This window comes from Corythoichthys intestinalis, chromosome 15, assembly GCF_030265065.1.
Source record: "Corythoichthys intestinalis isolate RoL2023-P3 chromosome 15, ASM3026506v1, whole genome shotgun sequence".
Classification (NCBI taxonomy): Eukaryota; Metazoa; Chordata; class Actinopteri; order Syngnathiformes; family Syngnathidae; genus Corythoichthys; species Corythoichthys intestinalis.
The window spans coordinates 27,103,827-27,119,024 of NC_080409.1; the positions used below are offsets into that span (position 1 = coordinate 27,103,827).

The window sequence follows — 15,198 nt, forward strand, 5'->3', positions numbered from 1 at the left end:
CACACCCCCGCTCCCTTGTCAGACTCTCACACTTGCTTCCAATGTTCCGTTGTACCTGCTGCTGATCAACACTGAGGCTGTGAAGCTGTTCTATCGAAACTGAAATAATGAAGTTACCGTCGCTCCTTATCCACGTGGCCATGGTGCTTGGCCTTTGGGTTCTTAAAGGTGAGTCCAAATTACTTAGGACTTTCCAGCAATCGGTAGGACAATTCATTTCCAATTTGTGCTGTTGGTTCCCAATTGGTGAGCATTTAGGTCGATCATATTGCAGAAACACAGAGGAAATGTTATTTTTTGTTATTTGGAATGATTCCTGAATATATTGTTGCCGAGCTGTAAAATGTTGAGCCCGCTTGTATTTCATAATGGAAACGTTGTCAACCTTTACTTTGGGACCATTGTTGACCTCTAGCACCTTCCAGGGGGCAGCGCTTGAAATAACAGCAAAGGGCGTCACAGACAAGCAGTTATCATCAAAATGTTAAATCAGTAAAAGTTAGCTTTAAAAAGCACTAAAGTTGGTCATTTTCTATCAAGTGTTATGTACTCGCATTTATATGTTTAATTGTAAGCATGATGTAGCATAAGCGGATTTTAAAGGGGGGCCGGGGGGGCAGCCCCCCCCAGTGGTCGAAAAGTGTCATTGCATGTAGTTGACTTTCCTATATAAATATATATATATATATATATATATATATATATATATATAAGTTGTAAAGCAATAAAACTGCTATAAAAAGGAATTGAATTGACTGAAAATATTTTTTTTGATTGAATCAACTTTTTCTGGAATTGAAATGATTTAGACACAAATATCCTACCCATAATATGGCCCAAACACAAAAAGGATTGCTTCAATCAAAGAAAACCTTTTCAATGAAAAATTAAGTGTTCAAATGCAAATTTTTCAATCTCAAATATTTTTTCGCATTCAAAAACTTTTTCTATGATCGATTTTTTTCTTTTTTTGATTGAAGTGATTTTTCTTTTTGGAAATATATTTTTTGTAAAGCAACATCTTTTTTGATAGAATAAAAAAAGACAAAAATGTCCGAGCCAAAATATGGCCCAAAAACAAATCAACATTACTTCTATCAAAAAACATTTTTGAGTTTCAAATTTATTTTTGCATTCAAACATTTTTGATTGAAGCGGCTTTTTTTGGGGTTGAAAATTTATATTTTAATTGAAGCAACTTTTTTTGATTGAATAATAAAGACACAAATATACCTCCATATGGCTCCGCCCAGGGGATACAATTTTTGACTGGAGTAACTACATTGGCACGACACCGGCTGTCGCACCATATTCAATGGATGAAGATCTTGGCAAAATGTATTGCCTAAGCAGCCTGACTTAGAATTGCCCTCAAGAATGATGGAAAACAAAAAACGCTCATTGTCAACTTATTATTAACAGTGTTTCCCACCAATGAAGTCTTGTTTGCCCCCCCGCCGACAAAAAAAAAAAAAAAAAAGATAATAATCAGATGCGTCAGTCAGCCGATTACACAGCTGTAGCCCACTCCACTCTACTACCCGCGCGAGCGAGAGCGCGCGCGTGCGTGCAAACACACAGACAGACGCGCCAACAGGTCGCGCTCATAGACGGGACTACTAGCCTGGTACACCAGACTCATAGCTGTGATATGCAGGCATGAAAATCTCTCACCTTTCGGCGAAATTCGCCGTTTTGAAGTCAAAAAGGGCGACCTACGTGAATTGCGTAGATCAGAGGAGAAATTCTTTTTGGGAGGGGGGGTCGGGAGGTTTTATTTAATCATTATTATTATTATTATCATGTGATTAACTTAGTACGTAAACTGAGCACTTAAGAAATCGGTTCTTTAAAAAAGTGACACTTGGACAGTCAGCAAATCCTTCTAGATGCTTCGCTGACGAGAACTAATCATCGGCCCAAGCTGCGTTCCATTATTCCAAACGCGCGCACTCCTTACGTGTACATGGAGTGCTCGGAGAGCCTTTGGTTGCATTGCAAAGCTGCGAAAACAAAAAGTAGGCCTTATCCACACCGGGGCAGACCAGAACACAGCATACACACTTGCCTGTATTTGCCAGCAGATTGAATTTGGTGAGTAATGGTTTCAATCGTTTTCACATTTTGTGATATAAAAAAGTTACTGCCGTTCGTTGCAGCTTGCGTTGAACACTGCCAGAGCTAGCCAAATCTCCCATGAAAAAAAAAATAGCTCCCGTTAAATTGGCGTCGAGCTTGTGTATTTAGCGGTAATATAAACGAAGAAACACACTGTTGAGTCAAATTAAGCGGCATGCTCTCGGATGGAGGGGGCGCCTCGCATCGCTCCCATCGTCCGCCTGAGACGTGTTATTTTCGGCTGGGACTTGAGCTGACGGCCGTTGTCGGCACAACACCGGCCCGACGAGTGGTGGAAATGAGTCCTGCTTCTTAAAGCTTTTCAGAAATACAGGGATCCCTCGTTTTTGGCGGTTAATGGGGACCAGAACCCGCCGCAATAAGTGAAAACCGTGAAGTAGTCCCCCCCTCCACCCATTTTTTTGTGCGTGTTCAATGCATTTATTCAGATTTTACATTGGAAAAAAGATACTGTGACATCAGGCGGGGGCAGGTAGTGGAGGGCCGTTACATTCTCTTTCCAGATCTGAAGAATCCAGTCAAAATGGCCGCCAGCCCAAAGACTACACTTCCCAGCCTGCCGCACAACGCCTCCAGGTGTGGCTGCTTGAGCCACTTAATTGCAGCTGGCCTGAAGGACAATATAAGAGACGACCAGATGAAGCGAAGGGGGAGGCTGAAGGAGATTGACAGAAACACTTGGAAGAAAGTATTTTGAAGAGAACAGACCTAAGTTGCCATTTTGAGACATTTTAGTATTTTGAAGAGAACAGACCTAAGTTGCCATTTTGAGACATTTTGGTTGATTGTTTGCTCTGTTACTGTTTGTGCCACATTTCGGCCATTTTTCTTTTGGGGAAACCCGCTGTTTTTTCTGATTAAAGACCTTTTTGTTGGACACCTTGGCGTCTCAAGCTCCTTCCTGGCCAGGCCTACTTCGTGAACGGTCACAATACATATATATAAGACATGTTTTTTCACTTTTTTCACCAAAGTATCATTTATAAATGGTTTTCAAGCACTTCAAAATGTAAGAATTATGATAAGTTTTAAACATGTTACTGCCCCACCAAATTATTTTTAAACAAGAATAAAGTAGTAAGAAAATGCTTGGCTTTATTAAATGCTTCATAGTGAGTCTACTCAAACCCTCTCAGGCTTTGGTAAACGGTGATTGACACATGTGCAAAGTTTTTCTTTTTATATATATTTTTTTGTTTGAAGCAACTTATTTGATTGAATAATAAAGACAAATGTCCTAGCCAAAATGTGGCCCAAACACAAAACAACATTACTTTAATGGAAAAATTTGTTTCAATCATGAAAAAGTTTTCAAATGCTTTTTTTGTCTCAAATTTATTTTTGCAATCAAAAACAATTTTTTTATTGAAGTGACTTTTTGGGGATTAAAAGTATCAACTGTATTTTGATTGAAGCAACTTTGTTTTTGATAGAAGTAACTTTGTTTTTTGATTGAATAATAAAAACACAAATCTACCTCCATCGGTATTGAGAGAGAGAGAAATTAAGAAAGCTTTAAAAATAAAAGCCACACAGACAGAAAGTGTTGATGACAGTTTTGATTTCTATTCACTGTTGCCCCCTCCCAATTAAAGTATGTCACAGTCGCAGCCAATTATTATCTAAAGCTGGTTAAAATTGAAGTTATGTTGTTTTAAGGTGTATTAAATACTTGTTCATGTGCCCCTTTTGATCTACGAGCACCCGCCCCTCCACCGGTCTCTGCACGGCCCTGTTGAAACACAGTGTGGGTCGACAGAGCTCAATATTTTGTTGGGGTGTACAGTGTACTGGAACATATTTCCTCCACACCCTTCTCACCTTTTTAACCCCTGACCCATTTTCATGCCTGGCTATGAGAGTATGAGTCTGGCCACCATTAAGCAGAAAAAAATTTCCAGGGCAGAGCCAGCCACAACAAATAGACAGCGGAGCGGGCCAATCAGCAACGGGCTGACGCGACGTCGGTTAAGCGACAAGAAACTAGCGAGAGACATTTCAACATACTCAACACGAGACAGACTGTTCGTTTTAGCGACTCGATGTGTTTTTGGTCATGTAAAACCGAATTTACCGCGGACTGGAACATATTGCCGCTGAGTCTGGTGTACCAGGCTACGGGACTACTGTCTGCTGCATTCTGCTGCATTTGGCGTGATCCGGCGACACCGCATACAGCAATTTATATTAAATTCAGTGGTCTCAAAATGCCCTAAAGAGATACACCAGGCTTGAAAATGTACACACACACCCTACCCCGAGGGTCAGAGACCCTCCCACCACAGTCTCCTAAAATCCTGTGGGAAACACTTAAATATTCTTGTAAATTAATTTTATAGCTGACACTGCGTTTCGGGGTCATCAACATGTTGTGCCTCCCCTGCCCCATAAATCAAACCCCGCCTATGTGATGTAGTCTTTTATGTATGATCACTCAAAGCAATCATGTATTCACATGATTACTTTTACACTTAGTTACTTCAAGGGCATAGGTTTGAATAGGGAGGGTCGGGACATAACCTTCAGAATGCTCCAATTGTCCCACCAACTTTTAAGCAACCGTCTAAGCATTATATTTTGAGTTCGCTTATATAGGTAATTTAGATTGTCTTCCCATGTGTTGTAAGGACAGAATTGACACTTCCATTAAGTAAACTATTTTCATTATCTTCAGACCTATATTTGCCCCTTTTCACTTGCTGAATGTGCCAGTCCATTTTCCCCCCTCAAACGCACGTTTGACTGGCTGATCACTTGCATGTATTTAAAATGTATTTATTTTCTACATCATTTATTTAAAAATACTTTTATTTGTAGCCTATGCAGACAACCTTCAGATAGTCATACATTAATCATAGTCGAGGTAAAAAGTTTTCATTTTTGTTGAGTTTAGCTGCGTTTGTGGACAAAGCGGTAGTGAGCACATTTTTTTTTCAGTTTGATTTATTTTGGCAATGTTGAGTGGTCTTAAGACAAATGTTTATTTTTTCCATTCCTGGATAGTTGAGAGATTTTAACAAGTTTGTATTTATTGTGTATGTTAATATAAGTTATGTTAAAATATTGCAATTTCCTAATTAAACCCAGACATTCTGGAAGTGTTCAAAATGTTTCTTTAGTAGTTTTTGAAAACAAAGGTTTGAATTGAACGGTGAACCAATATACATGAAAGTAGTATTAAGTCAATACAGATTTTTTTGCAATTATCATTTAGCCTATCAATTAGATTCATATTCCTGAGAAATGTAGTCCTTACTCCCGTTCAACCAATCTGTTTGGTCTTATAAGTGTACATGCAGGTATGCTGTTATATCGTCCCTACCAATGTTGCGACCATACCTACGCCCTTGAATTACTTCATAGTCTGGTTAGTTTTGACACAAACCATTTGGCGTCATAAAGGCAAACCCAGTTATTGAGTGCCTTTGAAGAACACAAAGGTGTAGCATTCCCCCTGTTATTCCCTCCCAAGCCTTTGATTGATAATAAAATAAGCGGAAGTCACAGACAACCCCAATAAATGTTCCTCGTTTACCAATGGCTTGAATGATTAAAGTAAACACCCATTTGATGTAAACCATGAAGTATATATGTATGGCGCAAAACACTCAGTTGACATGAAGTTCCGCTCTAAGACCCCTATGTTGACCAAATTTCAAAATTGTCCTCTATGCATTTTGATACATCATTGTAAAGCTTAAAATCTCAATTTTCTGGGGGAAGAAAATGTTTGAAAAGAAGGGCATTAAAAAAATAATAATAAACAGCGAAACCCTAACTGGAGGTGAAAGCATGAGAGCATAATTAAAGACACCATGATTTTAACGAGATGTTATCGCGTACTTACCTTGTTTCAATCCCAAAACTCCATATAGAGGAGTGTCAAGACACAGCTGTGAAAGGCCACAACTGGATATATGGGGGATTTTATGGATGAAACATGGTAATATAACAAGGGTTGTGATGCAGAAATTGCACACATCAAGGAGCGAGATTTTCTTTTTTACCTTTTTCTATTTACCCTTTTAAATGTTTTTTTTTTTTTTTCTTTGTTTGGATCGATTACTTATCATCTAAAATATTGGGGAAAACACGACAGTAACAGGAAAAAAAAATACAATTAAGCAATAGTTATGAGGTAGATATCTGTGACTAATAGACAGTATTTTCTTCATTGTGACATAATTTGTTTAAAAGTTTAAAATATGCGAGTGAATAATTTTTTTAAAGTCGTTTTTTTTTTTTTAACTAAATGGTAGACATTAATTCATGATTCTAAGCAAAAATGACAGACATTTCGAATAATAAATATAATTACTGACCTTCTTTTTATGGTTGGGTTGAAACAAAAGCAGTTGCACGGTCTCTGTAAACGGCGGTCTTCAGGGTAAAACGGACAAATTAAAAATAGTTTGGGGGCTTCATGCGCCATTAAAACTGCTATGGCAGAATATAGACATACTGTTCTATCAAACATAACAGTTCTTTTGGCGTAAAATACAGCAGTTTATTTTAAAGAGGGGTGCAAGAGCAGAAACTGCTTTTTCAGTGTGTGCTTCATTCATTAAACATTTTGCTTATTTTTTGACCCACCCAGCTGGGACTCTCAGGTTTTTCTGTGTCGATTCAGTTTTTAATTTTTTTCCCCCCTTTTCTGCGCGGCGTTGTGGGTGCGAGGTCAAGAGACAACGCCAACACTTGCTTTTTGTTGCTGCATTAGGAGGTCTGTGTGAGGAGGAGTTGTGTCCGTCAGGATGGCTGGAGTTCGAAGAACATTGTTACTACTTTTCCAAGGTCAGGGAGACAAAATCGTGGGACGGAGCTGTATACGACTGCGAGGCCAAGGGGGGCCATCTGGTCATCATCCGGAGCATCAAGGAGAGGGTACGTAAGCCCCCCCATCTTTTATGTTTTTTCATGCTGCTAACGGACCATTTCTTGTAGAAATGGCTGGAATCAAAACTTTCTAATACATCCTGGATCGGCCTGACTGACAGAGCAGTTGAGAGTGAGTGGAAGTGGATCGATGGAACCCCTTTGAAAGACAGCCTAGCGTAAGTAGCTTGAACAAAGCGCTTGACTTCTTCCTTCTCACCCGGGTCAATACAATTAATGACGACCTGATTGATTAGCACAACTAATTGTATCGTTTGCTCAACTTTTTTTTTTTTTTTTTTTTTATTAGGTTGAAGGCAGATATATAAAGTGGGGCAAATAAGTATTTAATCAACCACCAATTCTTCATGTTCTCCTACTTGAAAAGATTACTGAGGCCTGTAATTGTCAACATGGGTAAACCTCAACCATGAGAGACAGAATGTGGAGAAAAAAAAACACAAAATCACATTGTTTGATTTTTAAAGAATTTATTTCGAAATTAGAGTGGAAAATAAGTATTTGGTCACCTACTAACAAGCAAGATTTCTGGCTGTGAAAGAGGTCTAACTTCTTCTAACGAGGTCTAACAAGGCTCCGCTCGTTACCTGTATTAATGACACCTGTTTTAACTCATTATCGGTATAAATGACACCTGTCCACAAAGTGAGTCAGTAACACTCCAAACTCCACTATGGCCAAGACCAAAGAGCTGTCGAAGGACACCAGAGACAAAATTGTAGACCTGCACCAGGCTGGGCAGACTGAATCAGCAATAGGTAAAAAGCTTGGTGTAAAGAAATCAACTGTGGGAGCAAAATTATTAGAAAATGGAAGACATACAAGACCACTGATAATCTCCCTTGATCTGGTACTCAATGCAAGATCTCACACCGTGGCGTCAAAATGATAACAAGAACGGTGAGCAAAAATCCCAAAACCACACGGGGGGACCCACTGAATGACCTACAGAGAGCTGGGACCACAGTAACAAAGGGTACTATCAGTAACACAATGCGCCGCCAGGGACTCAAATCCTGCACTGCCAGACGTGTCCCCCTGCTAAAGCCAGTACACGTCCAGGCCCGTCTGCGGTTCGCTAGAGAGCATTTGGATAATCCAGAAGAGGACTGGGAGAATGTGTTATGGTCACATGAAACCAAAATAGAACATTTTGATAGAAACACAGGTTCTCGTGTTTGGAGGAGAAAGAATACGGAATTGCATCTGAGGAACACCATACCCACTGTGAAGCCTAGGGGTGGAAACATCATGCTTTGGGGCTGTTTTTCTGCAAAGGGACCAGGACGACTGGTCTGTGTAAAGGAAAGAATGAATGGGGCCATGTAACGAGAGATTTTGAGTGAAAATCTCCTTCCGTCAGCAAGGGCATTGAAGATGAGACGTGGCTGGGTCTTTCAGCATGACAAGGATCCCAAACACACAGCCAGGGCAACAAAGGAGTGGCTTCGTAAGAAGCATTTTAAGGTCCTGGAGTGGCCTAGCCAGTCTCCAGATTTCAACCCCATAGGAAATCTGTGGAGGGAGTTGAAAGTCTGTGTTGCCTGACGACAGCCCCAAAACATCACTGTTCTAGAGGAGCTCTGCATGGAGGAATGGGCCAAAATACCAGCAACAGTGTGTGAAAAGCTTGTGAGGAGTTACAGAAGACGTTTGGCCTCCGTTATTGCCAACAAGGGGTACATAACAAAGTATTGAGAGGAACTTTTGGTATTGACCAAATACTTATTTTCCACCATGATTTGCAAATAAATTCTTTAAAAATCAAACAATGTGATTTTCTGTTTTTTTTTTCACATTCTGTTTCTCATGGTTGAGGTTTACCCATGTTGACAATTACAGGCCTCTCTAATATTTTCAAGTGGGAGAACTTGCACAATTAGTGGTTGACTAAATGCTTTTTTGCCCCACTGTAGATTTTGATTTGTTATGTTTGTCGCTATTGCAAAGATGGAACTGCTGTTCAGTGAATTAAACCATTTGGCAGAAAATAGTATTTGACTCGTTGAAGAATATTCAGAGGAAAATTTTAAGGGAAATGTAACAAGATCAAATATGTTCATGGCAATGAGGTCAAGTTGACTTTATTTCAAGGGTGTAGGTTTGCATAGGGATGGTAGGGACATAACACTACCAACTTTTCAGGATGCTTAAATTGTCCCCACCAAATCTTACGAAACCTTATTCGCATTATATAATGACTTCAGTTATATAGGTAATTTAAATTGTCTTCCCATGTTGTAAGGATAGAATGAACCATTACCATTATTAAATGAATTACAGTACTTTCAATATGTTCATACTTACATTGACCCCTCTTCATTTGCTAAATGTGCTAGTCCATTTTTCCCCCTCAAATGAAAGTTTGATTGGCTGATGACCTGACCCCCCTACACTGACACACGTGTTCACAGCCGGTGTTCTGTCAAATTTGTCACCCTGATACTATTTTGCTCCTGAAGCTTTTGTGGTGGTGAATAGGCACTCTTTTACATTCAGCTGGAACAAGAACAAAACAAGAAATTATTAGATTAATTAGATGTTGTTTTTTTTTTGCCAGCGATACCGAGTAGCTGTAGCAGCGGTAGTAGTAGCAAGTAGCTCTACAGATTTCACCAATGAGACGTCGCAAAAATAATCACATGACTCCATTATACCAATCAGACACAAGCTTGACGTTCTAGCTTCACACCAGCCTGCTCAATCATGTGGTGTCTTTAGCACTGTAAAAAATGACGTATTTGATATTGAGTGCTGCTCTCAACATGACTCGAAAGTGCGGATTTCAACCTCCCTCCCAGTTTTTATTTGGGACTGATTGACCAAGTAAAACCGGATATATGCTCCTTTTAATTTCTAAATAGAAATTAGGGAGGAACTTTTCACTATTCAAACTAGGAACTATTTTCTCCACCAGAGAGCACTCATGCTCTATGGACGAATAATGCCCATTTATGTTTTATTTTCTCTCGTCGGAATTCAATGCTTCATGCTTTATGTGTGTATTTCTTTGGCTTAATGTGGTTATGTATTGCATTATTGTCCAGTATCATTATAACAACGGTTCATATACCATTGTTTTAAAATAAATAAATAAATAAATAAAAAATTTAAAAAATCAAACAAAAATAAGCAATTACTCAAAATGTTACTCTTACTTGAGTATTCTTTTCACTGCATACTTGAGTACATTTTTTGGATGACTACTTTTACTTTTACTTGAGTAATGTTATTTTGAGGTAAAGCTACTCTTACTTGAGTAAAAGTTTGGCTACTCTACCCACCTCTGTGTTTAAATATTGCAATTTAAATTTGCTTTTAAAATCCAGACACTTATTCTGGAAGTTTTCAAAATGTTTCTTTAGTAGTTTTTTAAAACAAAGGTTTGAATCGAACGGTGTATCATCTAAACCAGACATGTCCAAAGTCCGGCCCGGAGGCCAAATGCGGCCCGCAGTCAAATTTCATCCGGCCCCCAGCCTCTGTCATAAAATCAATTACGTCTGGCCCGCACACAGACTTAATAACTTGGTCAGCAGTGCTGCTACCAGCATATGAAGTAGCTTACACACTAAATGCTGCTCCTCATTCACCCCCTAAAAGGCAGCAGCACTCTAAGCAACATCACCCCGTGTGACCCTTCCAATTTTCTAAAATGGCGACAATCAACAAAAAAAAAGAAAGTTGACTGCGACGGCCGACGCTTCCAGGATAGGTGGAAATTGGACTATTTCTTCACTAAAATATGCAACAACACTAAAATCTGCCTCATTTGCAAAGAGACGGGAGCTGTTTTTAAAAAGTTCAATGTGAGGCGATAATACCAAACAAGACACTCTTACATGTACGACAAGATTACAGGGTAGATACGCAGCGAGAAATTAAAACAACTTGAAGCTAGTTTAATTTCACAGCAGCAGTATTTTACAACAGCCCGAGAGTCAAAAGAGAACGCCACAATGGCTTGCTGCGAGATTGTTGAAATTATTAATTAAAAAATAATAATAAAGCAAATGTGACACACAGAATGGCTTGCTAAAATTTGCTTTAAAATATTGTTCTACGTAAAGGACGTCAGCCAAGGTCGGCCCCCCACATTTTCACCACACCAAATCTGGCCCCCTTTGCAAAAAGTTTGGACACCCCTGATCTAAACCAATACATATGCACTGCAAAACCCCACCTTCTTAAAACTGAGGGAAAAAAAACTTAAATTCCCTTGTTTTCAGTGTAAATCTACTAGAAATAAGTGAAAATATCTGCTAGTAGTTCCAGTAAATTTTTTCAAATACGAAAAATACCTAGCTGAAAATAAGCTTAACAGACTTATTTTAAGCAAAACGTTTGTATATGACTGTTTTTTATTAAAAAAAAAAAAAAAAAAAAACTTGTTCGTCAGAAATGTTCTTAATTCAAGAATAGATCATGTTCATAACATTATTTGAAAGCATTTTTTTTCTTGATTTAGGTGAAAAATGATCATCTTGTAGTTGTATGGCCGTAATAAGAACAAATACTGTAGTAATATTTACTTAAAGTAAGTGGAAGAATCTGACGCATTAATCTGTTAACCAACCTTTAACACTCAGAACAAGATGGAGAAAATTATTTGACTAGATTTAAGAAAAACGATCAGATTAGGGACGTGATAAATTTGCAGTGCGGAAGTTAAATAAATTTGTATTGATTCATTTTGCATTAATGATTTAGCCTATCAATTAATTTGCTTTACAATGGTGAGAAGTGTAGCCCTGGCCGCCGTTCACCCAATCTGCTCGGTTTTATTAATGTCCCATCTCAAGCAAAAAGTGTACATGGAGGTTATGCTGTTATATCGTCCCTACCAATATTGAAACCAAACCTACGCCCTTGCTTCATTTAGTAGGACCTCTGTGTGAAAGCTGCTACTTTCTGTGCAGGCGCTGGGATCCAATTCAGCCTGACAACTGGAAGGGAAATGAACATTGTGTTGAGATATATGATTGGAATGACTGGAATGACTACGACTGCAACGTGAATAAACACTACGTCTGCAAACGCTGCCTCGGTGAGTCCACACATTGTTGCTATGTGTTAAGAGAAGGTGGCAACAATCAACAAAGTTACAACTTGGTAAAGGCAGGATCGTTCCCTGATAGTGAGGTAGTGAGGTTACAACTTGCAAGTGGTCAGCGCTGAAATCCATCCGTGAAAGGTGACCGTGATGTGGACGTAGTTTGAATGTGGTCCACCGATTGAGCACATAGTTTGCTGATTATTTAGCTGGGAAGATTCATAGCTTCTGAATATGCAATGTGTTCACTCACACTTAATATCTCCAGTCTTCATGTGGGCTACCTTAATGTTTGTTTCAACACCAGATTGCGATGAGATGATGTACAACGGCATTAAAGGCACCTGCAACCTCCAAGTGGATGTGTACCAGGTGTGTTGACAATTGTTCAAGTCTTAGTTGGCATGTTCCAGAGTTGTTACCCATAGGGAGTAGCGCTCGACTGATGTATCAATTTCATGCTGCCTTTATGTGTGCGTGCAGGAAGTTACCGAAGTGCTGTTCAAGGACCGTCTACGCGCGGGCCGCATCATCGTCATCCAGGCAAAAGTGAAGCCGAACCCGACCAAGTAATTTGTCGCCATCCCCCCAGGTTTTCTAAGGTTCATTATTAATAGTTTATATTGCAGGTTTGTCGTCCACCTATCTATGGGCCACGGTAAAGACACCCCGTTGCGCATCGAAGTTGATTTCAAAGCTGGGGACCTTGAGCTGTTGACCCGCGTCGGTAGTCACGTTGGTGGAACGTATGTCAGCAAAGTCGTCAAGAAGGACTCCTTCCCCTTCGCAGCTGGAAGCAACTTTGAGGTCATTATGTCATTTTAGGCACACCTCCATCAAATTTTGAAAAATTGAGGTGGCAGGAGCTTCTTCCCATGTCGGCTTCACGCCGCTTTTCCAGGTGGACTAAACGTGCATTCTTTTTCAGATGACCATCGAGTGCGGCGACATTTTCCGCTTAGCCGTCGGCGAGGACTACGTGGTGAATTACGAGAACGATGGCTATGATCTGCAAGATATCCACAGGCTGTTGGTGGAGGATGACGTGACTGTCACCGCCGTCAGGCTCATTTGAGGCCGTTAGGCGCGGCAAAATGGGAGTTGCTCCTTTCTGTCGGGATGTTGACGCCATACCGGCTCTTAACATCAAATGAACTGTTACCCTTGCTTGCAAAAATTCTGTTTTGACGTTACTTCTGATGAATATTATAGCTTTTGGTCAAGACTGACTCAAAGTAATCTGCCCCATTGTGTAAATGACCGCATATATACAATTTTGAATGGCTATTTAAAGTTTCTTCATCTTTTTACCATTTTTCTTCAATAAACGTATACTCTTATTTACAAGGACTGTGGATTATTATTAATTATTTGTTTGTTGTCATCATCATCGGTATCATTGACAGTTACAAGATGTGATATGATTAACCCGAAGAAAAAAAGAACGGAAGAAAATAGACAAGGGCTGACGGGAGAAGCATATGCTTATCAAGTCCCCGTCCCCTGGAACCAAGGATGCATAATCAATACATGGTAGAGTAGGCATTGTACAGTAGTAGTGTTACGGTATTGAGGTCATTAATGGTAGCGACTCAGAATACTGTCCTTGTAAGTCCTTTTAAAGGCAGCCAATGACCCTATGCTGGTCAGTGCTTGGGTCAATGGCATTCCAGAGGCGAGCGCCAATGTTAGTAACCGAAAATTATTTTACGGTAGTTCTAACTTTGCGATAAGTAAACAATCTGCTCCCTCTCAAGTCATAATTTGATTCCCTCACTTGGAATCAAATTTGTAAGTTAGACGGAGACAATTTGAGTGGGCCTTGTACATCATCTGAACAGTTTTGAAGTGTATTTTGAAAGCTTGGATTTGATTTAGAGCTCATTTGTGCGTCATCTGAATAGTGCGTTGTGGATGTTTCAAATCGCTTTCTTTTGAAGGACCAATAGAGGATGGAGACGCACCTTATGTGTGTGTCCCCATACCTCTGAACAATAGCCAAGATGTGGCAAAATCAGTGCAGTGATTGAATACAATGGTATGCAAATCATGCCAAACCTATATTCAATGAAAGATGGTTCATTTGTTTTTTTTCTGCTAAAATTACCTATACTTTGATATCACATTTTGGACATTATGTACAACTGTGTACAAAACTGACCGACCATGTGTTACCCCTGCCAAAACGTTTCCCTAATTGTGAATCATTAGCCAGGTTTACATGCTGGCCATTTCTTCATTCCGGTTAAAGTCAGGGGTGAAAGTGAGCCAGAACTGTCCGGAATGCCGTTCCGGTACAAAATTTGGGGGCGGAACACTGCTTTGATCCCAAAAATATGACGGCAACTGTCAAAAACTGCCAGGCTGCCTCACACGCATCTCCAACAAGAAAAAATACGTCAGATTTACGTACACAAGTGTTAACAACAAGCTGGTTGTTACTTTAAGGCAGAGATGTCCAAAGTTGTCCTTTGAATTTTAAGGACATGGATGTTAGACTGCTATAGCTGTCAGTGGCAGTGAACGAGTGGAGAAAACGTCCATTACATTTGCACAGCGCAGCTGAAATTATGGAGTCAAAGTGCCAAAATTGCATTTTCTAGTTGAATAATTAATCTGGCATTAAATCTAATTTATTTTCATTTCTAAAAACCATCTTATTATTTCCATTTTTATTGTTTCAGTTATATTAATTAATGTCAGTTGGTATTCATTTATTTCAAATTATATTTACTTTAGCTTTTTTTTTTTTCAATTTGAGCTGATTCAACATTTATTAATTTACAATGAAGAAAATAAGTATTTGAACACCCTGCTATTTTCCCAAATTCTCCCACTTAGAAATCATGGAGGGGTCTGAAATTTTCATCATAGGTTCATGTCCACTGTTAGAGAGAGAATCTAAAAACAAAAATCCAGAAATCACAATGCATGATTTTTAACCGATTTTTTGTGAGATACAGCTGCAAATAAGTACTGGTATTTGAACACCTATCTATCAGATAGAATTCTGACCCTGAAAGACCTGTTAGTCTGCCTATTAAAAATCCAGAAAACACAATGCGTGATTTTTTAAACGATTTTTGTGAGATACGGCTGCAAATAAGTAC

At 39.3% G+C, this 15,198-nt stretch overlaps 1 protein-coding gene across 1 annotated transcript; it reads left to right on the plus strand.

Moving 5' to 3' along the window:
- LOC130930639 (uncharacterized) lies at positions 1-13,429 on the plus strand. The gene is made up of 8 exons (XM_057858623.1): positions 1-168; positions 6,860-7,023; positions 7,084-7,193; positions 11,955-12,082; positions 12,396-12,460; positions 12,572-12,657; positions 12,718-12,895; positions 13,017-13,429. The coding sequence occupies exons 1-8, from the start codon at positions 108-110 to the stop codon at positions 13,161-13,163; spliced, it is 939 nt and encodes a 312-aa protein (XP_057714606.1). The 5' UTR covers positions 1-107; the 3' UTR covers positions 13,164-13,429.
- Positions 13,430-15,198: the final 1,769 nt, after the last annotated feature.

Coding starts and splice junctions, on each gene's coding strand:
- LOC130930639 (XM_057858623.1), top strand. CDS start 108: ATGAAGTTACCGTCGCTCCTTATCCACGTGGCCATGGTGCTTGGCCTT. Junction 169..6,859: donor TGGCCTTTGGGTTCTTAAAG/GTGAGTCCAAAT, acceptor TTGCTGCATTAG/GAGGTCTGTGTGAGGAGGAG. Junction 12,896..13,016: donor CAGCTGGAAGCAACTTTGAG/GTCATTATGTCA, acceptor ATTCTTTTTCAG/ATGACCATCGAGTGCGGCGA.